This window comes from Cibotium barometz, chromosome 43 (genome assembly GCF_041138505.1).
Source record: "Cibotium barometz isolate CiBa-2024 chromosome 43, ASM4113850v1, whole genome shotgun sequence".
NCBI classification, from domain to species: domain Eukaryota; kingdom Viridiplantae; phylum Streptophyta; class Polypodiopsida; order Cyatheales; family Cibotiaceae; genus Cibotium; species Cibotium barometz.
Window position 1 is genome coordinate 10,642,323 of NC_141088.1, and position 24,119 is coordinate 10,666,441.

The 24,119-nt window shown below is 41.1% G+C and overlaps 1 protein-coding gene across 4 annotated transcripts in view; it reads left to right on the plus strand.

Moving 5' to 3' along the window:
- The first annotated feature begins 21,233 nt into the window (after nt 1-21,233).
- The window catches only part of LOC147613509 (Translation elongation factor EF1A/initiation factor IF2gamma family protein), a 37,509-nt gene continuing 34,623 nt past the window's right edge, over nt 21,234-24,119 (plus strand). The window contains exons 1-5 of one of the 4 annotated variants that reach the window (XM_086781477.1): nt 21,234-21,524; nt 21,650-22,035; nt 22,113-22,169; nt 22,273-22,356; nt 22,489-22,600. In XM_086781477.1, the coding sequence (XP_086637603.1) occupies nt 21,666-22,035; nt 22,113-22,169; nt 22,273-22,356; nt 22,489-22,600 (623 nt within the window). In that variant the 5' untranslated portion in view covers nt 21,234-21,524; nt 21,650-21,665. Of the gene's footprint in view, nt 21,525-21,649; nt 22,036-22,112; nt 22,170-22,269; nt 22,357-22,488; nt 22,601-24,119 lie in introns of all 4 variants that reach the window. The other 3 variants (XM_086781474.1, XM_086781475.1, XM_086781478.1) reach the window with 3 other exon arrangements.

Below are 24,119 nucleotides of genomic sequence, written 5' to 3' on the forward strand. Positions count from 1 at the left end.
GACAATCTTAACAATTTTTCAAGTGACAAAGCTTTCAAAAAACTATAATGGTGATGTAATACTTAAGTTTCTACCAATATGGGGTTTGATGTCCAGAATGGATGGAATGGACCACAAGTATGATGGGAATTTGTGGACCAAGCCAACAACATATAATGTGAACTTTCCTAGGGTGTGTGGTATAAGCCATTACATTGGTAAGTTAGAGTTTCTCGACAAAATATGTCCATCTACGAACTTTGGTTCTCACAACTAGACTAGTTTTCAGGGTAGGTTGAAGAAATTTTGTGCATTGGGTTTATAAGCTAACATAGATGGGAAAATTGTTTATCACTATTGCAAGAAACTAGGCACTTGCATAGAAACTTATGGATGTTATGTTTATTACATCATGCCTATTGATGAGTCACATGGTTGATGATACATGTCGGTCATAGCACATGCATGCAGTATAAACAGGCACTTCAAAGCATATTCTTAATAAGACCAAGGCAATGGTTGAAAAGGTTGTTAGATATGATAAGTGAATAGAAAAGTTTAAATATGTATAGCCAAAGAAATAGCGTTGAATGAAAGGAAGGTATCCATGGATAGATTATTAGTGACACAAAGCTTACAAATGTACTAGAAGAGCTTGGATCTCTTGCTGAAAAATAAGGGGTATTCCAATTTTACTTTCTATATATAGAAGTAAAAGAGTGCCTTTATGCCTATAAACAAAAATGCTAAAATGTATTCTACCATATAGTCTTTTGTAGGTTATGCAGGTCAATTGCTCAAGCAAGGCAAGGCTCCACTATATGATCCTTTAGTTTTGATGATTTGCTTCGTTTAAAGAGGGACATCACATATGAGCTATTTCATGGAGTAGATTTCTACGACAAAGAAATAACAACGATTGCTATTTTGTTTTCAAAATGTCAACCAAAGGTCCAACCTCAGGTGTTGATTTAGTAAATTGGATGAGATGCTCTAGCAATTGTGTTTTAAGGAGATGGGCTTAGTTTGACCATACAGGCACACGAAGGATTGGGTAACAATGGCTTACCATGTTTACAATCTGAGGTATATTCTACAAACACTCTTTTCCTTCCTTGCTATACCTCGGGACATGTTGCTTCATTAATATTATACCTTGCAGTTTGTAGGAACTCAATATACATGTAAGATGAAGGAAGAGGACAAAACATCTCAAGTTCTTATTTAAGACAATCTTAATGATATGAGATGGAGTCACATATAGCTATGAGAAGGTGGTGTTATTTGGTTTTATGGTGGTAGATAAGGCACAAGCCATTGGAATGCAATACGATGATTTGTCAAGAGCATTCATGCCTTTTCCATTAGAAACAAAGTCTCAATCAACACACAATAGAATACGTTGTTAAGGCTCAACAAGAATGCATAAGACAATGTGTGAGAAATGGAGAACTCATCAACTAATGATATTGCACTTGCACAAGGTCATCTCGTGCACAGGGGTAATGTAAGAATTGGTAATATCCCATCCATGGATATTTGGTGGGAAGCATGCATTGCCCATTAGAAAAATATAATGATTGTGGTACGTGAGTTAGCCATTGATATTTAATTAGTATAAAATTATTAATAAAAACCAATTTGATTCTTATTAGTTCAAAAATAAATTTCAGGTCGAGAAGAGTGTGAGAAGGGTGAAAAAATATGTGGCTAATGTAAACCAATTTGATTCTTATTAGTTCAAAAATAAATTTCAGGTCGAGAAGAGTGTGAGAAGGGTGAAAAAATATGTGGCTATGGCTCTCACATGGGGGGTCAGAAACAATAGATCCATCTAAGCCTTGAAACTTGTAGATACCATCTCTCTACCTGTGAGGCCCTACAATCTCAAAGAAATCCCCAGTGACCCTATCTCCTACCTGCGTCTAAAAGGAAGCTCTGACGGCATGATATTTGTACTCTATCCACTACTCCTCTATGGATCTGAGTTTTATACAAGCGGTAGCCAATCGACACAATCCATGAGCTATCTGGGGAGATCTCCTCAAGTTGCTAAAGACAAGGAAGGCCTTGGCTAACACTCCTCTCCTACTCATGGAATCCAGTCAATCTGCATTGTGCTGCCTCTTACAGTAAACAGCTAATCTCACCTAGGCCAAGGTGCCTATGTGTGGCGGCTGATCCTAAGAGAAAATCCAACCCCTCCCATATCTACTCTATCTTGTTGCATATCTTAGAGTCCTGGATGAGGCTATTAGGGATCCGAGTGCTCAAGTGTATGTCCTGCCTCCATCCAGAGACAAAATAATCAGAGCATGCTCGGAGAAAGTAGTGCCTACCAAAATGCCGATCATGCCCCCATGGCCACAAGCCCACTCATCCACATAGAATCTATCACGTTTGGAAAGATTGGGGCCGGTGCTCCTCCTATCAAACCTCGAGAAGTACAGAATCCCGAGGCAACATCCAAATGCCAAGGGTCCTACCCCTAAGAGTCAGGATCAGCTCCTCGCAAAAGCACAATACTCTGAGCCACAAACTATAGCCATGCCTCCTCTGAGTCTATCCTTTGGTGACTCTATCATGTTAAAGTCCCCACCCATACACCAAAATTTGGCCTGTGGAAGGGACTGGCAAACTGTACAAAAGGCAGCTCTGCCTCAATACTACAACAACATTCACATATAAACATTTAAAAAACCCTCATAATCCTCTCTAATCCTAATGGTCACCCACTCAACCTAACACAGTGTCAATTATGCCTAAGCCAACTAACTTCTAGCAATAGATGCTTGCTAACAGAAATATAAACTCCCCCTATGCCCTGGAGGGGCTAAAAGAGGGAGACTAGAAAGTGTGACTCTTACCTCGTATGCCCATTGGGATGGTGCTCGTAGAGGAAAAGAATATCAATGGGTCCCCCAATTGCTACTGATCTATGAAGCTCTCCTGTAAGGACGCCATTCCTCTAAAAGCACTGCAATCCCCTCAAACCCTAGATCTTCCATGAGGCAATCTGTATATCTAATCTTTGTGGGAAGTGAAACTATCAAAAACATCTCTCCACTTGAAGAGTCTTGGGCGTGGGTTTCGATGGGGAGTAATCACAGACAATCCTGGGATATGAAGACGCACTAGGCCCTCGTGGATTCTACCTTCCATGTGATGCCACTCTGTCTTAGCATGGGAATAGGCATAATTTAGGATCCACCCATCACAATACATGTATCTGTAGGAGGGGGAAAGGGGTACTACTACTGCGATTGAAGGAACACAAAAAGTAGCACCTCGAAACTAGAGCACACCACCTCCCCATCTTTATCTCTGTGGCGGCCCAAGCCTCCCAACTCCATTTGAGCCAAAGGCCAAAGATGGATAAGCATGTCGGTGATGTGTATATCATTCAAATGATGAGAGAGCTTGATTGCCTGCCCTTGGATGGTGGTAAACATCGACTCTATATCCCATTTCGTCCTAGTGCTACATTGAAAAGGAAGGAGAAGATCACTGTAGCACTCTCGGACATGGAGGGCCTGGAGTGGTGAAACACCACACAAATCCAAATTAGTGCCACCATTATCTTGAACATACCAGTTCAAGGAGACATCACAAGAAACTATAATTCCATTGGCTACCCCAAAACCCTGGGGGGTGCTTGTGGCGACTATGGTGGTGGGAGAGCCCTCACTGGAGAGGCAACGAGACGATGGTCATCTCAAGTAGCTTCAAGAAACGATGAATCAAGTAGCAGACAAAACTCGTCGGCTACCTCTGCTCCAAGTCTGGAATGGCTTCTAGCAAGACTTCGGAGAGGCAGAAGGAGGGTCCGAAGGAGTTGGAGGAAGAGGAAGCTGGTGAGGGGAGGGCTAAAGACGAAGGCTGGGGAGAGGAGGGGGGAGGAAGGGGCACGGCAGTTGAGGGGTGGGAGAAGTAAGAGGAGGGAAGGAATCCTCTTGGGAGAAAGGGTACAAGGAAGGGTCCGCCACACCGAAGGCTCAGTAGGGCCATAGGGCCCCACTAGGATAGGAGAACTTAGAGAGGAATCTCGGCAAGGTAACAGCCTCCAAATAGGCAAGGCCATAGGTGGGTTCCTTGAGATAACTGGGGGACCCATCGTTGGGTGGCTACTAAGATAAATTCTCAAAATGGTTCTCTGACGAAACCGTATCATCCTATGTGCTGCCAGCCTGGCACGCTCAACAGTGTCGCTCAGCCTTGGAAGTCGGCTGGCGGGTCCACCGTCTCTCAGGCCAACAGTGTACCACTCTCTGGCATCAGTCGTGGCCAAATCCTAGTGCTCTACTGCCTAGGGTCTAGCTTCCCTCCCACCCCCTGAAGAGGATGTGAGTTGGGACTGGGAGGGGACCACTAACGAGATGTCCCATCTGCTTGCTGTGTGATGCGTCCATCGTTTTTCGATCGTTTCAGCCGTTTTTCATGACGCGTCGTGCAGTTGGGATTTCTATCCGGAGGGACTTGGTGCCCGAGGGGTATGCTTGACCGCCCCGAATATAATGCATCTATATGGGGAGGAAGTGTTTGGAGAGGCAAGGCATGGACCCATGGTAGGCACCTAGACGCACTCACGCACCAGGTAGGCACGTTAGGCCTCCCGGGGTGCGAGCAGTGTTCGTGGGTGCCGAGTGCCTCTGGGGGTTGCCCTCCCCACCTTGACGGAGTCGGGACCGAAAACGCCGACGAGACCGAAAACGGTGGAAAAACGGTCGCTCGTCGAGGGCAGCGCGTCGGGCCGTGCCGACGGGCCACGATGGACCCTAGGCCGACAGAGCATGGATGGAAGGCAAGCCCTGTGCGAGGCCGATGGAGCCGAGCCGGGCATGAAGGGCAAGTGAACGGCAAGACCCGCAAGGCAAACACGCGAGATGCGCTCGACGGGCCCGTGGAGCCGAGTCATGAGCTAGCTGAGGCAGCGTGCGGCAAAGACGTGTGTTCGTGCCGGACGTTTGCTTGCATAAGAAGCATTGGTATGGGAGGCCAAAGTAATCTAATAATCTTTCCAATTGTGTCAAGGAGGTTAGCCTAACCTTGAGCTGTCTGCACACTAGGTGGCTACAATCTCGCATACCAAGGTGGAGACCTCTACGAATGTGACTGTCACGGAGGTCAGCCAAACCTTGAGCTATCTGCACACTAGGGGCTACGTACAATCTCGCATACCAAGGTGGAGACCTCTACGGATGTGACTGTCAAAGTGAGGAGATAGAGGTCTGCTTTTAAAAAGAAGAGGCAAGGGATGGCAACCTCAGTCAAGGATGATAGAGCAGCTCCCACGGGGGTTCAAGACCAGAAGAGGTCGAAACTTACCGAAATGAAGAGCTACCCGAGAATTGAAAACTTGCCTTAAACACTGAAGGGGGGAGGCGAATAGGGGTACGGGAAGTAGGAAGGGAAAGAAGGATAAGGTGGGGAGGTGGAGTGGCTAGCAGGCGAGGGAGAAGAGGAGCAGGGGACGGCAAGCAAAACAAAGAAAGGTATTAGATGGGAGAGGAGAGAGGGTAGGCGAGAGACAAAAAAAGAGGGGGGGTTGGACAGGGTGGATAGAGGGCAAAATACGGGAAGGGATGCAAGCAGGGCAGGCACGCAAGTGAGAGGGATGAAAGGGGGGCAGTGCACAAGTGAGAGATGGAAGGGGGGCAGTGCACAAGTGAGAGAGATGGAAGGGGGGCAGTGCACAAGTGAGAGAGATGGGAAGGGGGCAGCGCACAAGCGAGAGAGAAGGAGAGGGTGGGTAGGGGGTGGAAGGGAAGGCGAAGGGGGTGATGGTGGGCAGGGGGACGAGAGGTGCAAGGTGTAGAGGGTAGGGCGATGCAAGCGGGGCAAGCGCGCAAGTGAGAGGGATGGAAGGGGGGCAGCGCACAAGCAAGAGAGAAGGAGAGGGTGCAAGGTGTAGAGGGTAGGGCACAAGTAAGGGATGCAAGCGGGGCAAGCGCGCAAGTGAGAGGGATGGAAGGGGGGCAGTGCACAAGCGAGAGAGAAGGAGAGGGTGCAAGGTGTAGAGGGTGCAAGGTGTAGAGGGTAGGGCACAAGTAAGGGATGCAAGCGGGGCAAGCGCGCAAGTGAGAGGGATGGAAGGGGGGCAGCGCACAAGCAAGAGAGAAGGAGAGGGTGGGTAGGGGGTGGAAGGGAAGGCGAAGGGGGTGATGGCGGGCAGGGGGACGAGAGGTGCAAGGTGTAGAGGGTAGGGCACAAGTAAGGGATCTCATAGCTCCCATTTTTCAGAAACATTATCTTGAATCGTTGTTGTTCCATCTTACATATCGACGTGTTCTACTTGTGTGATGTTGTTTTGCCTATTCTGCATGTTTCTATCTTGTTTGCCTATTTGTGACATCTTGTGACCACGTCGAAGTGATCACTTTCTATGCGGATGTTCCTCTTTGGGTCTTTTGGATGTGACATTTGTTTTCCGTGTTCAAGCCTTTTCTTTCACTTCTATGTGGCTATTCAGTAGCATTTCCAGTCAGTGCTCATTCTGATGTGGGTGGACCTACTTCTTCTAGATGCGAAACACAAGAGCGGCTCTTACTAAGCTATCAATTGCTATTTTGAATTTCATTTATGATGAATCGGGAACAGCATTATGATGCTCACCAAGAGTGTTGATGATCACTAATTTGGAGAATATTTGGGAGGGTAAGCCCATGGAAGTGGAATATCCGAATGCCATAGAAGACTATGAGCCAAAAGAAGAGGAGGCTGAGCTCACAAAAGATGACATTTCGTGAAAGATATAGCCAATGAGCATGTGGATGATGACCGGAACCACACTTAATTGCCTCAAAAAATGGCTAGGAAAATCTCCTTATTTCAAACCTTCTACTTGCCAGATTGGGTGCATAACTTCCTTTGCCATTTGGTCATACGGTTGCTAGTCTACTAACATCTTTAGGTCCAACTGGTCTTCCATACGTGTCATTACCTCCTCTACAACTTCTGTAGATGTATCCCTTGAGTACCCACTCAAGTACTCAAAGTCCCATGATAAAAGAAGAAGGAGGATCCACATACACATGTAGCAAATTTCAAGAATATATGTTGGCAATATAGCCTATAGTTCCGACTGTTAGAAGTGCAATGCATTTAGTGATACTTTTAATGGGTAGGAGACCAATTAACATTTGCAAGATTTCCCTAATCACTTCCCCACTATGTGGCCCTATGATGCATTTTTGCACCTGTTTCAAAAGGATAAGACATCCTCATGGGTGCTAGAAAAAAAATATGTTGCGTGGAGCAGAAAATCTTATCGATAAAGGATTATGCAACTAAATTGCATACCTTACGGAGTTGTGTGGGTCCTACAGGATAGGCCTTTTGAGGCACTCATGGGAGAATGGTTTGTGGAAGAAATTGGTGGATTTAATGGGTTCGTGGAAGCTACTCGAAGATCAGAGTGCAGTTTAGGAGAAACTTCAACTTCTAAGGAGGGCAAGAAGAAACGGGATGAAGATTCCTCAGAAGATGAGCAAAAGGAAGCCACTTTGGATAATGACTCAGATGCAAAATTGGATTTAGAATCCAAGTACAAAAATTGGGATATGAAAAGCCAAAAGTTGGAGATGATCAAAGAACAACTGGTGGGAGCATAAGCTTCAAGGTGGAAGTGCAGGGGAAGAGCTAACTTTAGACTACTATGCAACTGAATTTCTAGTGCATGAAGTGTTTGAATGAAGATCATACCAGGAGGAATGTAAGCTCATGCCCTATTATGGCATATGTTTGGCCACCATCACTGATGTTATAGAGGCTTGCCGCTCTACAATAGCAAAGTTCATTATCTACAAAACGACAAGCAAAGCAAACCTAGGTTATATTCCCAGTTCAACACATGACACCATCATTGGCCACACAAACAAAGGTATACCATAGGCTTGCTCTTATGGTTGAGGTCATGGTGGTGTGGCAAGTGTACCCTTTCAGTGTTACTATTACAAAGCAATTGGTCGTCGTATACGGAGTGTCAATGTGGCAGTGTCATCAATAGGAACTCCAAACAACACAATCGGATGCGAGAACTTTGGTCAAACCTCCAGCGGCTAATTTGGTAAAAATTGAAGCCATATCAAGTAGCATCAAGGCCACCAAAGGTGGCCATGGCAATCACAAGGGTGTAAGGCCTAGTGGTGTACCGAGAGAATCTGAATGGACGAAGGAGCAGTACGTGTCTAGATCAAGTAGCCATGATGGTGTAGGAAGTATAGTGTATGGTCCAGAATGTTCAAGAAATTCCTCAGCCAAGGAAGGTGGTAGAAGTCAGTCTAAGAGGCCATTCGACCACATGAAGAAACCAATATGGTGTGTAAATATCCCATTCTGAGAATGAAGTAAGAGATCCAAGGTGTAAAGCAATGCTAGAAAGTATCGAAAGCTCCTGAATCAAGCCAGAGAACCGGTAAAGTTATAGAAGAGATGGCTGACTCAACAAAGAAAATTGTTGATGAGGGAGGCCGAAAGGTAATCTCGAGGAAAGATAGTGGAATCTAGGAGCATAGCTCTGTCAAGAAAGGGTTATATATTTTACCTCAAATGTTTAGAATTAAGGGAAAACCAACTAAAGCAGAATCCGAATAAGATTTATGGGAGGATCTACAGAAAACGAAGTTAAACATCACATTAGATCAATTCCGCTATTTAGTGCCAAATAACTAGCAACAACTTTTGAGAAGAATAGTGCTAGTAGAGAATTTGAAGCTAATACAGTTCATGAAAATGTAATGCGAATCAATGGAACCAGTACCAAACTTTTCAGAAGGATAGTTCCAGTGAAGAATTTGAAGCTAATACAGTTCATGAAAATGTAATGCGAATCAATGGAACCAGTACCAAACTTTTCAGAAGGATAGTGCCAGTGAAGAATTTGAAGCCAATCCAGTTAATGAAAATGTAATGCGGATCAATGGAACCAGTACCAAACTTTGATGAAGCAATTCAAGAGGTTACAATAATATTCAAGGATCATACCATCCTTATGGATGAAGTGTCTAGTGTTAGTGTGATGTCAAAAGAAATGGCCTAAAGATTAGGGATCATAAAAATGCAACCAACACCATTTACATTCAAAATGGCATATCAGCAAAGAGTTATGTCTCTCATATCAACAAAGAGTTATGTCTCTCAACATTATTCGTAGCCAAGAGTTTAGTGTAGCTAATTACATATATCCATATTTCTAGTATCTTTTATCATCATATGGATGATGCAAAACTCTAGAGCATATCTGATATTGTTGGGCTGACCATGCTGCATGGCAAGATTCACCAAAATTAGAAAACATACCAAATTACCATCCATAAAAGAAAGAAAAAGTTCAAAGTTTTGGTGCTCTCCAAAGGAAAAGTAGATCCGTATCTATCTATCCTATCTAAGCGAAAGGGCTCAACTGGTTAAAAGGAGTGGAGGAAGATAAGGAAGATAAGGAAGATAAGGAAGAAGGAAAAAGTTCAAAGTTTTGGTGCTCTCCAAAGGAAAAGTAGATCCGTATCTATCTATCCTATCTAAGCGAAAGGGCTCAACTGGTTAAAAGGAGTGGAGGAAGATAAGGAAGATAAGGAAGAAGGAAAAAGTTCAAAGTTTTGGTGCTCTCCAAAGGAAAAGTAGATCCGTATCTATCTATCCTATCTAAGCAAAAGGGCTCAACTGGTTAAAAGGAGTGGAGGAAGATAAGGAAGAAGGAATCCTAAAGGAGAATCCGGATCTAGTTTCCGTGTTTGATGTAGATATTGACTAAATAGTGTCCTAATATGATCCGAGTCTTATGTTAGTGGGGGCAGCCACTTATTGAAGTACCAATCGTAAAGATCGGGCACTAGCAAATCCAAGGGACATGGTTAAGCAAGCTCTCAAAGAAAACAAGGAAGTTGAGGTTTTCAACACTTCACCCATAATGGGGTTTGTCGAGGGTCATCCGGATTGGCTTTTGTCACCACCCCCCTCTTTGACTCTTATGTTCCTTCATGTGACTTGTCCTTACTTTGCTCTATGTTAGACACCTCATCCTTGTTATGTGCTTTCTTCATCTTCTAAAATTGCATCTTTTCTATTGCACCATAGATTTCTATAATGGGTGTTGACACAACATCTAGTATGCCTTGATGCAATAGATGCAGGTGCTACCTAATCTTTATCTTTGAGTTATGATGATGAATACTTTTGAGCTCCCCTTGTTGGCTGAATTGGATATGGGTCCATGCAACATGCTTTCCTATAAGTGCATACAAATATAGTCCCAAGGCCTTCTTGGACATGTATGTGAACTATGTGTGAGAATAATGATTTTAATAATGAATATGAAATGTAAATGATTGTGAGCTTCTTTGTGGTTTTTTTAACTTGTACTCCTTGACATACTCTTTAGAGCCAAAATAGAACTCCATGTCCTCTTTTGTTATAGACAAGACATCTGTGGCTCTTCCTCCTAAGGTAGATGGAGTACCTTTGCTACATATTCCGGAGTGAAGATGTATGGGCCATGTATGGTTATCCTTACTACACTATTCTTCTACAGCTCAACAAGCTGCTCATTCACATTAGGAAGTTGAGGTTCCAATAGAGATTCAAAGCACTAAATTCTGTAGAAGCACATAAAAAAGGACATGAAAAAACAAAGAGGATGTAGTACCAATCCAACAATAGATGTATCGTATAAATTTGATTTATGCTCGATAAGTCAAAGAAGAAATTAACAAGCTATTAAAAGTGGGTTTCATCTACCCAGTTGACAAAGCTAATTGGGCCTCACCAATTGTGATAGTCCCCAAGAAGAATGGGAAGTTGAGATTATGGGTGGATTATAGAATGCTAAATGTAGCCAGTTTTACAAATCCATTTCCACTACCTTTCATGGATTCCCTCCTATAGGTGTAGTTGATGGCCATGAAATGGATTCATTTTTTGATGGCTTCAATGGTTGTAAATTAGGTAGAAAGGGATGTCTTGTGAAGATAAAGAGAAGATAGCCTTTTTCACAGAGAGGGATGGCTTGTGAAGATAAAGAGAAGATAGCTTTTGTCACATAGTGGGGGGTGTTTACCTCCAATGTTATGACATTTGGATTGAAGAATACTCTAGCTCTTTTCCTAAGAATGGTTCAAGAAATATTTTATGATTATCTCATAATATTCACGAGGGTGTTTGTGGATGATTTCAGTATGTTTGGGAAGTGCATTGAGCATCTTCATAACACCTGACATTGTGTCTAGGGACCTACTGAGAAACTAGATTGAGCCTGAATCTGACAAAGCGTGCCTTTGCAATAGTGGGGTGTTGCTTGGTCACATAGTCTTAGAGAGGAAGGATTAGTAGTGGATCCCCTGAAGGTCATAGTCATAGTGAGTCTTCAAGCTCCATCCACCAACATTGTGTCTAGGGACCTACTGAGAAACTAGATTGACAAAGCGTGCCTTTGCAATAGTGGGGTGTTGCTTGGTCACATAGTCTTAGAGAGGAAGGATTAGTAGTGGATCCCCTGAAGGTCATAGTCATAGTGAGTCTTCAAGCTCCATCCACCAACATTAAACAATTGGGAAAGTTCATTAGGCAAATCAAGTGTCACACAAGGTTCCTCCGTTATGTGGCACACGTGCATGTCCACAGTATGTGCTCACAAAAGAGAATGCTCGGTATATCTAGAATGATAAATGTGGACAAACATTCAGGCACCTCAAGTTAATGTTAGCAACAACATCAATAGTGTAACCTCTATATTGGACAAAGCTATGTCATGTCTTTGTGGATGCTTCAGATGTTACAATTAGAAGTGCACTAATGTAGGAAGCCAGAGGAGGCTGGTATCATCCAATTTATTATGTAAGCTGGATGCTATATGCTACAAAAAAGAATTATAAGGGAAGCCCTAGGTATAGTTTGTTCAATGAATAAGTTCAGACTTACCTTTTGGGCAATCATTTTGTTAAGCATTGGTGGATCTGGTATACGTAAGCCTAACCTGACATGGAAGTTGCGAGATGGATGCTACTATTGCAAGAGTCTGATTTCAACGTACAGCATAGGCCTAGAAGTGAACACACAATTGTAAATTTTTCCAAATCTCGGATAGATTTTGGAGAACTATTGGGAGAACTATTGGATGGGGTTACCATATCAATTTCGGATGTCGAATCGTTCACTCTAGATGTTCCACCAATGATGGGGTATGATGAGATGTTGATGTTCCTGAGATGAATGGAGCATTTCTGAAGAAAGGAATGTCCAAAAAAGGTTGGCACTTTCATGGTTGTGGCAAAAATAGACGAGATCTTAAGACCATGTGTCTCAGATCATGAGAAGTAATTATTACGAAAGTGTGAGTGGAGGACACTTCTCTTGAGAAATTATAGGTAGGAGGATATTTCAGACAAGTTTAAAGTGGCCCACAGTATTAAAAGATACCTAGTAGATTGTGTGATTTTTGCCAGAGGTTAGGTCAGTCGAATGCTACAAATAGAATGCCACATAATCCGATATTGCCGTTACATTCTAGAAATAGAGGTTAGATTTTGTAGGTCCTTTCAAACCTGCAACTCGATGAATTTGCAAAAAGTAAATTTTGGTTTTACTGATTACCGCATGAAGTGGGTGGAAGCCAAAGCTCTTAGAGATAACAAAACTACCTCAATAGCAAAAAATTTGTATGAAATTGTAATGACTAGATTTGGCTGTCTAATTAAATTTGTGAGTGATCAAGGTGGACACTTCTTAAATGAGGTCATTTAAAGTCTGACAGAATATCATATCATAATCCACAAAAACTCCACAGTTTATTGTATGTAGGTAAATGGACAAGTTGAATCCACAAATTAAGTATTATAAAAATTCTTTAAAAAGATTGTTAATCAGAATTCAATAGATTGGGATTACAAGTTATATTCAACACTATGGGCATTCTAGATAGCTTACAAGGTTTTCAACAAGACACACCCTTTTCTCATTAATGTATGGCCTGGAAGCTATGGTACTGATATGGAATTTATCATTCCCAGTTTTTGACTTGCAATGAATTCCAAACTCTCTCTACTAGGGACTTAGTCACCCATCGCCTGGATCAATTGCTAGTGTGAGGGGAAGCACTAGTAGAAGCTCTTTGTGGATCAAAACAACAAGCTCAATATTTTTGATGTGGGTGATTCAATTTAACCATTCAACTCCATAATGGGTTTACATTCGAGTAAGCTCAAGATACAGTTAATCATACCTTATTGGATTTTCACAAAATTTGGTACCGGCACATTTGAGTTGACATCGTTGGATGTTGTGAAGTTACCAAAGCCAATGAATGGTACGAGTAATGTACAATATCCCTCATGCATAAATTCTTTATTATGGGATGGGATTCACTTTTATTACTTTAGCCACCTTGTCATCTCAATTCTTGTAATTCTTAATCTGAGTAATCAATATGTACCAAAGGTAGTGCCAGTGTATACCACTTTTGTGACACCTCTACTTGTTGACAACGATGTGAATCCACGTGGTGTGCATACATCGGTAATGTGCAATATCCCTCATGCATAAATGCTTTATTTGGGATAGGATTCGCTTTTATTACTTTAGTCACCCTGTCATCTTGATCTGCATAATTCTTAATTTGAGTAACAATTTGGCATGTAATCTTTTTTTGCCCATTACCCTAGCTTTTTTGAGTGTTAAGGGTTTTTTTCGTAACCTCGTTTCACATTCTCACCATTTTTACTTCCACATAGCTCTCAACCTTCACCTCCTTGCCTAATCACACACTCTGCTCATAGCTTCCATCCATCTCAAGTTCTTTTAGCAACCATGGTGGAATTTTAAAAACTCATAGCAGTTCTGGATGTCAACATGACCTTCAACCGCCCACCATAGAGGTTGGAAAAGTTGGGTTCCTAGAGTTTGCATCTTGTCGTGGTCCGATTAACCCTTGCTCCTGATGTGAATATAAGCAGCTTGTTGAGTTGCATAAGAATGGTGTAGTGAGGACAACCACATAGGGCTCGTACATCTTCACTTTGGAATATACAACAGGGAGCCACTAGTGATGTCCCATCTACAACAAAAGAGGATATGGAGTTCTATTTTGGCTCCAAAGGGTCTAATAAGGAGTACAATGAACAACCACAAAGAAGCTCACAATTGTTTGCATTTTAGATTCATTATTGAAATGAATATTCTCACACATAAGGTCACATATATGTCCAAGAAGGCCTTGGGACTATATTTGTATGCATCTGCAAAAAATCCTATTGCATGGGCCCATATCCTATTTTGCCGTCTCTACAAGGGGAGATCAAAAGTATTCATCCCAACTAAAAGATATAGATTGGACAGTACCTGTATCTATTGCATCAATTCATACAAGATGCAATGTCAACACCCATTACGACAGCCTCTAGTGCAAAAAAGATGCAATTCAGAAGAAGACAAAGAAAGCACATGATGAGGATAATATGTCTAACATAGATCAAAGCAAGGAGAAGACACCTGAAGGGGCAGAAGAGTCAAAGAGGAGGGTGGTGAGTATATTTCAAAGTGTGCAGTAAATGCAACTAGTGTGCAGTGCAAGCATGCAATGCAAGTACTAAACAGTTCAGAATAAGACTTTATAAAATGAGTAGATCAAAAGTTGAGCTATTGGAGTTGCTAACAATTTGGAGACTTTTCTAGATCATTTAGATTCTTCCCTACTACAAGTTGCATGTCATTATTTTTCAAAATCTGCAGTGCAAGCATTGAACAGTTCAAAAGAAGACTTTATAAAATGAGAAGATTTTAAGTTGAGCTGTTGGAGTTGCCAAAGGTTACTTAGCCTTGGAAGTTGATCAAGTGATGTTGAATAAGATGTTCTACAAGCCAACAGTGATAAAGCCCTGATGCAAGAAGATAATTTCGTCAAAAAATTACAAGATCCAAACAAAAATATCAAAAGTTGATGGAGCAACACCTTTTTGCCACCATAGAACAGCATGATGATGTGGCAAAAGCTAATCTCTAGATCCTATGAAGCTGGATAGATGCAATAGGTCTATGAGCTTAGAGCAAATGATGTCTATACATATGAGGCTAGAATAACACAACTTATAGAAGATTTATATGCTAGATATATTGAACAATTCAAGCTTTTTTTTATTGAATCTAGATGATGATCGCAAGTTCATACCAGTAAGATAAGAGCAAATATATACACAAAACTCCTTTGACATATACTCCCCTCCCTCGATCTGTGTGAAGGGTCCCAACTTTACATGTTGACAAGTTTTCAACATGTAAAGTTGACAAGTTTTCAACCATAGAAACAAAATGTATGAAGCATGTAGAAGCCTCTAACTTTGCTTTCAACGTATACACCTAGGTGTGCCTAGAATAGTCAATAAAAGTTACAAAATAGAGATATCCCATCGATGGTGTCTTCATTGGACCACATATACCATTACGTATGTCACGGGATCTAAATTTCTAGGGAGATAGAAATCAAATAAATTGTAAGAATTGATTTAAATTCAAACAATTCATCAAACATCACATGACCATGATCAAACAATTCATCAAACATCACATGACCATGATCAAAATATTCAAAAACAAATGAAAATACTTAGCTCACAAAGATTTGGCTCCAAGATTGGGTGCAATCATACCCCCTCATGTGTGCATGGCCTATTTTCCCCCACATGTGTGCATGGCCTATTTTCCCCCACACATAAGTATTTACGAGATACTTCATTCCAATTTATCTATGAAGCAATTAGAGAATTTAGAGATGAAAGGGTCATGAAACATATTTGATTTGCTGGTTGACAAAAATAAAAAATATCTTCTCCTTTTTTCATACAGCTCTTTTTGCTAATTCACCTTTGTTTTGGCATTGAAGACAAATTTCTTGGTCATCTTTTAAGAACCACATGGTATGGGTGTCATAGTCAATATGGGGATTATGCTCATATCTCCATGGCATGCCTAAGATGACATCCATACCTTGTAAAGGTGCCACTATGAATGTTCTCTTTTCTTTTAGTGAACCCATTTGTAATTCTAAATCTTTAACCTCCCTGGTGCAGTACTTAGTACTTTGAAATGCAGCTTTTACTTTGTAACTAGAGTACGATGCATCTAGGTTAAGTGCTTTTAATACTTTCTCAGAAATAAAATCATGCAAACTACCATTATCATGCAATATAGAAATTAATTTTCCTTTTACTTTCCCTTAAATTTTCAATAAAGCATGAATTGAAAACTTACCTTGGTCTAAATAGTCGGGATCAGAGTTACCCTCTTGCTTGAAAGAATCTTCATTGTCTTCTTTAAAATAACGTTGAGTCGAACCATCGATGTGGAATTCTTTTTTTTGTCAGGGCAATCTTACACGAAGTGTCCTTCCTTATGACAATTGTAGCATGTGAAGATTCAATTCTTTGGTTGTCCATTTGAAGGTTTGTTATTGTTGTTCTTCTGAATACCTCCTTTAGCTATATCTTTACCCTTTTGCATCTTGGATTTATCAAAAGTACTAACAGGGAAAGAAGATTTTGTAGATTTTGTAAAAGATTTATCCTAAATCTTGAAATCTCTAGATATAGCTGTTTTACTTTCTGAATTTAGAACAAGGTCCATAGCAGTGCTAAGGTCATGTGGATGAAACATGTCAACCCTAATGGTAGACTTAAGTCTTGCAATGAATTTTCTACATTGCTCTTTTTCCTTGACTTTTTCTTGATTAATTGAACCTATAAAAGAATATTCCAAAACTTGTCGATATAAGCTTGGACATTCTCTTTATCAATCTGGCATAGAGTGTCCCATCGTTTGACATGCTTTAGCTTTGTACTGCGATGGTAAAAAATGTTTCTTTAAGAGTTTTTAAAACTCTTTCCATGTTAAAGGTCGATGTTTACCTTGCTTGATCGCGTTCCACCATAAAGCCACCCTTTCAATAGAACTTCTCGCCAGAGAAATAATTATCTAGTTGGCTAATCCAAGCAATGAGAACTCGTGCATCCTTCTTTCTTGCTATCATAATTTTGGAAAGTGAATGCCTTTCGACTGATTCGTGAGTCTTTCTTAGAATTTTGAGCATGCAATGTAGCTTTAACAATGTGTCTAACTTGATCACTTTCCTCCTCATCTGAGTTGGAAGAATTAGAAGTATGTTGGTATGCTTGACTTGACGCTCTAATTTGCGTCGGAGTTCTCGTTCATTAGCAATTTTTTCTGGAAGCGCTAAGATTTGTTCTTGTACCGTGGGTAGAATGGGTAAAGCAGCCATTGCAACTAAGACGGAGAGTTTAGCTTATAAATCAGTCACGAAATGATGGGGTCAATTCCGTCCTCTAAAAGATTTGAGATTTTTGAATTTCTTTCTGAATTGTTGTCTGAATTGTTGCCTATTGTGGGGAGTGATGAGTTCTCTTGAAAAGTTTTCTTTTGAAGTGATGAGGATAAGCTTTATAAAATTTTTAAAAGTCTTTTAGCAAAAACTTGCTTTAAAATAAGCTATGGGGTTTCTCTCTTCTCTAAGAGAAACTATGAAGTTTCTCTCTTTGAATTTTTGGTCACAAGAATGTACTAAAGAGAGTGAGAGAGGCAGATGGGATAAGGTGTATGTATATATATATATATAAGCTTGTTATATATATATATATATATATAAGCTTGTTATATAAAGCTTATCAAAGCTTAATAAAGCCTTTATCTAAATAACCAGCGCAAGCTTTATTAGTAAAAGCTTACAAAGCTTTGGTGTTGAATAACCGGCGCAATTTAGCTCGCCTCCTCCCTGAAACGCGCAGCGTCGGCTCTCTGACGGGTTTTGTTTTCCCCCACACATGAGTATTTACGAGATACTTTATTCCAATTTAGGCCATAGCCTCCAAAAATACAAAAAGGGTGCTTTTCTTGCACGACACTCTCTTATCGTTAAAAATAGAGTGCCCATAAATTGAGGCTTGGGTTTAAAGCATATCACACTTTACCAAATATCAAAGATCAAGTCTATGCTTGATAAACTATGGCTTTTACAAAATAAATCAAAATGTGCACAAACTAGCACATGTATATACAAAGCTTGTTTACAAAAATGGTGTGCCAAGTAATAAATTTGTGACTTCTCTTCAATCCTCGTAATCCTCTTCAACTATAAAATAACCAATAATAAATTGGTGAAATAAATATTCTATAAGCATACAAATGATCATCACACACAGGTTTGCCAGGCGTAAGTAACCCGAGAATCACCCCTACATACGAAAACCAACTGAAACAAACATTGGAGACCCCAAGTATACGTCAATATCCACCAAACGTATTAATATTTATAATGGTACCACCCATGATATTAACATAATTTGGCATGACGCAAAGATAATCCAAGCGTCCCCGAATTATCTAAGAGGGTAGAATAATATATTTTAAGAGGGCTTAAAATATATTCCCATAACAATATAAAAGCTGTAATTTTTGGATAGCCCTTACTGATCCATCTTTCAAAAATGATGCCCATTGTATCTTGTCCAAAATGCACCCCTCACATACATGTTTGATAGGGGCCCTTACTGGTCCATCTTTCTGGAACGATGCCCGTCGTAGCTTGCCCAAAATACACCTCACATATATGTTTGATAGAGGCCCTTACTAATTCATCTTTTGAGAATGATGCATGTTGTATCTTGCCCAAAATGCACCCCCTAACATAAATGTTTGATAGGGGCTCCAAGCTTTGGCAATTCTAACACCATCTCTTACCTTTTAAGGTGCAACAAACTGCCAAAATTTAAGTGACCACAAAGCAGGCATATCATAGCTTTGCATCACTCATGGCACATGTGACAATAACTGAACAAGCATTATGTGCCGATCTCTCATACTTGTCTAACATGTAAAGACCATGTCTTAGAGTACCAGATACCACAGTGATGTCTCCATCACTCCGATCATGAACTATACACCTGTCTCATCAAACAAATGTGACCACTAGGCTTGCCCTAGTACAAACAAGACTTCTGAGAGAGTGATTGTCTCCATCACTCCGATCATGAACTATACACCTGTCTCATCAAACAAATGTGACCACTAGGCTTGCCCTAGTACAAACAAGACTTCTGAGAGAGTGATTGTCCCACAATTTGTAGTAGTGATGAGAATAACCTTACCAACTCCTTTGACTGGACACGAGGAGTTATTTGCACATGTGATTGTTCCTCCTTGAAGAGCAGACTCAAGGGAGGAGTTATTTGCACATGTGATTGTTCCTCCTTGAAGAGCAGACTCAAGGGAGGAGTTATTTGCACATGTGATTGTTCCTCCTTGTTCCTCCTTGAAGAGCAGACTCAAGGGAGGAAAATAGATCACGCTGAGAAGTAATTTGCCTGCTAGCACCATTATTAAAGTACCAGACACGCTAATCTATCATTGGCATGCATACATCATGGACATGAGGATAGTAACTACAATGTACAATGAATGCTCAATCATCCATAGTACCAGACACGCTAATCTATCATTGGCATGCATACATCATGGACATGAGGATAGTAACTACAATGTACAATGAATGCTCAATCATCCATAGTGCATAGTTCGCCAACTCCTTCTTTTCAGCACTTTTGTACTGATGTATTATCTACAGCCATGGTTGACTCTTTTTGCTTCTCCTTCTGTAGTCTTTTTCTACATTCATTGATATAATGGCCCGACTTCCGATAGTAGTTGCATTTGCTTTGCTTTCTAGGCTTATCACCCCCCTTCTCAGAATCGTTTCTAGAAGACTAGGATGATTTTGCCTTTTGGCTTATAGTTGCCTTGAGAAAAGGTTTTACCTTTACCTTTTTTGACAAGCAACGATAAAAGGTTGATCTTTCACACGTATACTAGTTTGGTTTTATCAAGATTACTTTCGTTGGAACGAACTCATCAAACATAAGGGCATTGAGATTACCCTTCGTCATGAGCCGAATTGTGGATACAAATCCTTGTATGAATTTGGTAAAGCCGTGAGAGTAGTAGATACCAATGAACTGGCGGGATAGAATATTGCAACTACCTCTACAAGTATTGTCAATGTCCACTAAATGTAACCGAAATGGCTACCACCAAAGTAGATCACTGATGATGAAGGAAACCTTCAGAGTGTATGAAAAATTACAAAGTGCAGAGTGTGGAAATGATACTTAGCATGAATGATAATGTTGACGATGTTGTTGAAGATGACCTCAAAGATGACAACGGCTGTGCTGCTGTAATGAAGAAAACCCAAAAATCAAACAAAAGCAGTTTGAATTGACACTCGTGAGGATGTTTGCGAATACCTTATTACAACATATGAATGAGCCCTGAAACGCTTTGAAATGCACAAAGTGCTATTAACGTAGTTAACAACATCACAATATAGGGTATACCTTCTCTACCTAAGGGGATAGCTCAATTTGAGACAATCAAAAGAGTAACTCGAGGAGAAGATAATACCAATTGTTGGAGTGGAGATCAAGGTAGTAACACATACATAGATGCAGCAAGCAAGAAGAGATAGATGGAGCACAACACTCAAAGTAGATTGATTAGAATGAGTAAAGTACAAGTGAAGTGACATGATAAGGTCACTTACACACACACTCATTACATATGCTCGGGGGGGAAAAAACCTTCTAAAGAGGGAAAAAGTGCTATGTCCACACATTAGTACCATGTAAATAGCTACAGTTTAGACCTATTTTTTTTTGCTTGGTTTAAGTTGTTTAAAGGTAGGCCTTAGTGGTTGAAAATTTATGGATGACCTCCTTAAATCATGAAAATATGATACTTTTTTTTTGAGAGTTTGATGATGATTATTATTAGGGACCTTTTAGAAGTGTCCCCTGCTGAACAAATACTCTAATAAATTAGTTTTTGTGTCCATGCGTTCGCAGCTTCACACATTGATCGGTTGGAGACCTCTTTCCTCCTGCGATCGTGTCCAATCACGACCAAGATGTGGCAATTTGTGTCCGGCAACAAATCCACTCCCTAGTGCAGCACTGTCCTGGCCTCATGCCAATTTGGTTCTTCCTTCCCACATATCTTGGGCATTGGCCATTTGACCAAGTGATGAGATGGCAACGCATCGTTTGTTTTTCCTCCATACTACTGCACCAATTGATTTTCTGGCTTGATTATATATATATATATATATATATACATATATCTCATTTGTTCGAGGCAGTGCAAGTGAAGGCACTGTGCCTTTTCCATGGTGAGTTTCAGCATGGGGATGTGCCCGTTGCTTCTACAAGCTCACAAATTACTATGTGAATGTTTTGGGGATGCCTACAAGCTGACAAGTGCTATGCGAATGTTTTGGGGATGTGCCCATTGCTTATGCCATGCGAATGTTTCCTTATTATAAATATGGTCTCATCATTGTGTGAAATAGGTGGCCCTAGTCTGATTTTTCTTTCAGACATACTCCATCCCACCCCTTTAATTTATGTGCTGTGAACTTAAACCTACATATTTGCGAAGGCATCCAAGTTCTCTGTCTCGACAGTCGAGAAGCTCTCCTGCGCTGCGAAGCCTTACAAGAGGCGGTGAGTGACTGGTTGCATGCTGGTTTTTATTCCCTTGTTTAGTGTGAAAACAATAGTAATTATTTGTTAGTTTTTCTTTTTTGGAAATCGAAGGAGCTTACATGCAACAACGCTTTTCTGTGCAGCAGCAAGGGTTTGGCCATGGCGGAGCTTGACTCATGGGAGGATGAAGCTCCTGCATCGCAGCCATCTTCTTCGTCTTCCTTTCACCCGATGTCCAGGCTCAACGCCAACGCCCCCTCCTTCACCTTCAACCCTAGCGCGCCTTCTTTCAACCCTACTGCGCCTGCCTTCACCCCCTCTTACATTTCTCCACAAACTGTGGGCTTAGGCGGGCAAACTCCAGCCCCTATGGAAGCCCCCCCTCCTATTGCTGCTCAGCCTGAGGCTACAGAAGATGCGGAAACCCTAGATCCTTCTGCAGGAGGAGATATCAGTACAGAAGATGCTGCAGTGCAAGATGAGCATGACGATGTGAAGGAACACAGTGCAGACGATGGCTCATCGAAAGGTCAGTCCTCCTATATGCAAACACCGCTTTTTTGAATTTAGCAATTACGTCAATGGGTCGACTGGTTTTTACTGCAGATCTAACTGACAAAGTGGCCACTACCCTTAATTCGTTGAGTGTGGGGGAAGTGCCAGGTAATTTTGCTTGCTTTATGCCCTTTGAGCTTGCTTTCTAAACGTTGCCAAGGTTCTAGTGATGCGATGGTACATGTGTATTGTATTTGCTGTATTGTAGCAGCTCAACATGAAGTTCATCTTGATGAGGAGGAAGAGGAGCTGGAAGAGAAGCGGCACTTAAATGTTGTGTTCATCGGACACGTTGGTATGCTTTTGCTGTGGCTTCTTTTGTCATCTTTTCTGTTAGTCTGTTGTTAAGGACAGGTTAGATTGGAATCGGATTGTTTTGAGAGTGATAAATTTGTCACCTTTTTACCCTTGACTATGAACCTTGTAGATGCTGGCAAATCTACCATAGGGGGTCAAACACTCTATTTGACAGGCATGGTAGATGAACGTACCATTCAAAAGTATGAGCGGGAAGCTAAGGATAAGAATAGAGACAGCTGGTTAGTACTGAAGTCATAATATGTTGAGCTTCAGCTTTTACTACTTGTTTTTTGTTTTATTTTTGTTTTGGGGGGGGTGTTTTCGAAGTAATTTTGTATTCTCGCTGAAGGACTAGATTTCATTTGTTTCTGCTCATAACAACTATCTCAGATGTGTGCACTAAGATCCACAGGTTCTTATTGCCAGTGCTAGTGTGAATGCCAGTGTGCTGAGTGCAATAACTACCAAGGGAAAGAAGTTTTTTGTATGGTTTATCGGAATGTGTCCATGTTACTTTTCCAGCCTTGTTGTCAATGAGGCACTTGGAGAAATAGATAATCAGGACAGGGCAGCAAGGATGCAGAAATCAAGTACCTTCAGTGAGCCGCTCTTCTTTGCAGATAACCCCTTTGTTCCACTAAAGGAGAGCTGGCATGTCTACAAGCTCTATCAATTCCTGAAGGAGTTAGAATGGCCCAAACAAAAAATTGATGCTAGATAATCCACCAGTGTATGAACCAAGGGTTACTTTTAGGTCAAGTATAGAATACCACTTAGACTGCAGTCCCTCATAAAAGACTCGGATTTTATGGGCAATAAAGATCTGACATCGAGAATGGCTTTGTTGAAAATTAATGCTTTATCCTCGTCATGACTTCACGGATGCTGGCTAGCTCTATTTATAAGGCCCCCCTTTATGAGGATTACTTGCTTTGTAAATGAGCAGCATGGACGCTCGGTAGATCCTGATTTTTACATTGGGAATGGGCCATATGTGGTTGGATAGTTGAAAGACTGTTTAGATAGGTTTAACATCACGTCAAATAGTAGAGGGAGAGGGAGATTCCTAGGACACATGGATCTTGGGGCTGTGAGACCCAAGTGGGTGCTAGACAACTTCGAATGGTGTAGAAGTTGCACCAAGGCAATAGGTCTTTTGTTTAGTCTGTTATTATCGAGCTAGGTGATGGGATCGGTTGGACCCAATGGAGGGTGACCAACCTATCATACGATCGTTCATGAGTAGTATATATAGATGGGTTTGGTAGCTATCAATCATATTCAAATCATTAGCTTTGAGATCTACCTTCATTGAATGTGTGCCCTAGTTTTTCGGTTGATATAGTCTTTGTCTTAGTGTCTTTCTTAGATTGCCATCTAAGCTCCCTCATCGGAGCACAGAGGTGGAAAATAGTTGCTATATTTTGCAACAATAATTCAGTCTATTCTCCATCTTTCTATCTTGTTGAATCTTGTTCTTTGTGAAGATCATGCTGCTTGTGTTAAGGTATAACTTTTGATTTCTTTCGGGCTTAATTGAGCAGTGTATGGAGGGGAGGGCGGCTTCAAAGGGGCCTCTAGATTGAGATTTTGCACCAAACAGGGTTGCCCTTTGTGAAGCTACTCTAATTTACTTGCCCGTATTGTTCACTCTTGCTGCTTGGCCCACCTAAGTGTGGACGCTTTGCCCAATTGGGTCAGACTTGCCAGATATCAAGCAAAGGATGGGCAGGCAATATGCTAGACACAAGGCTAAGC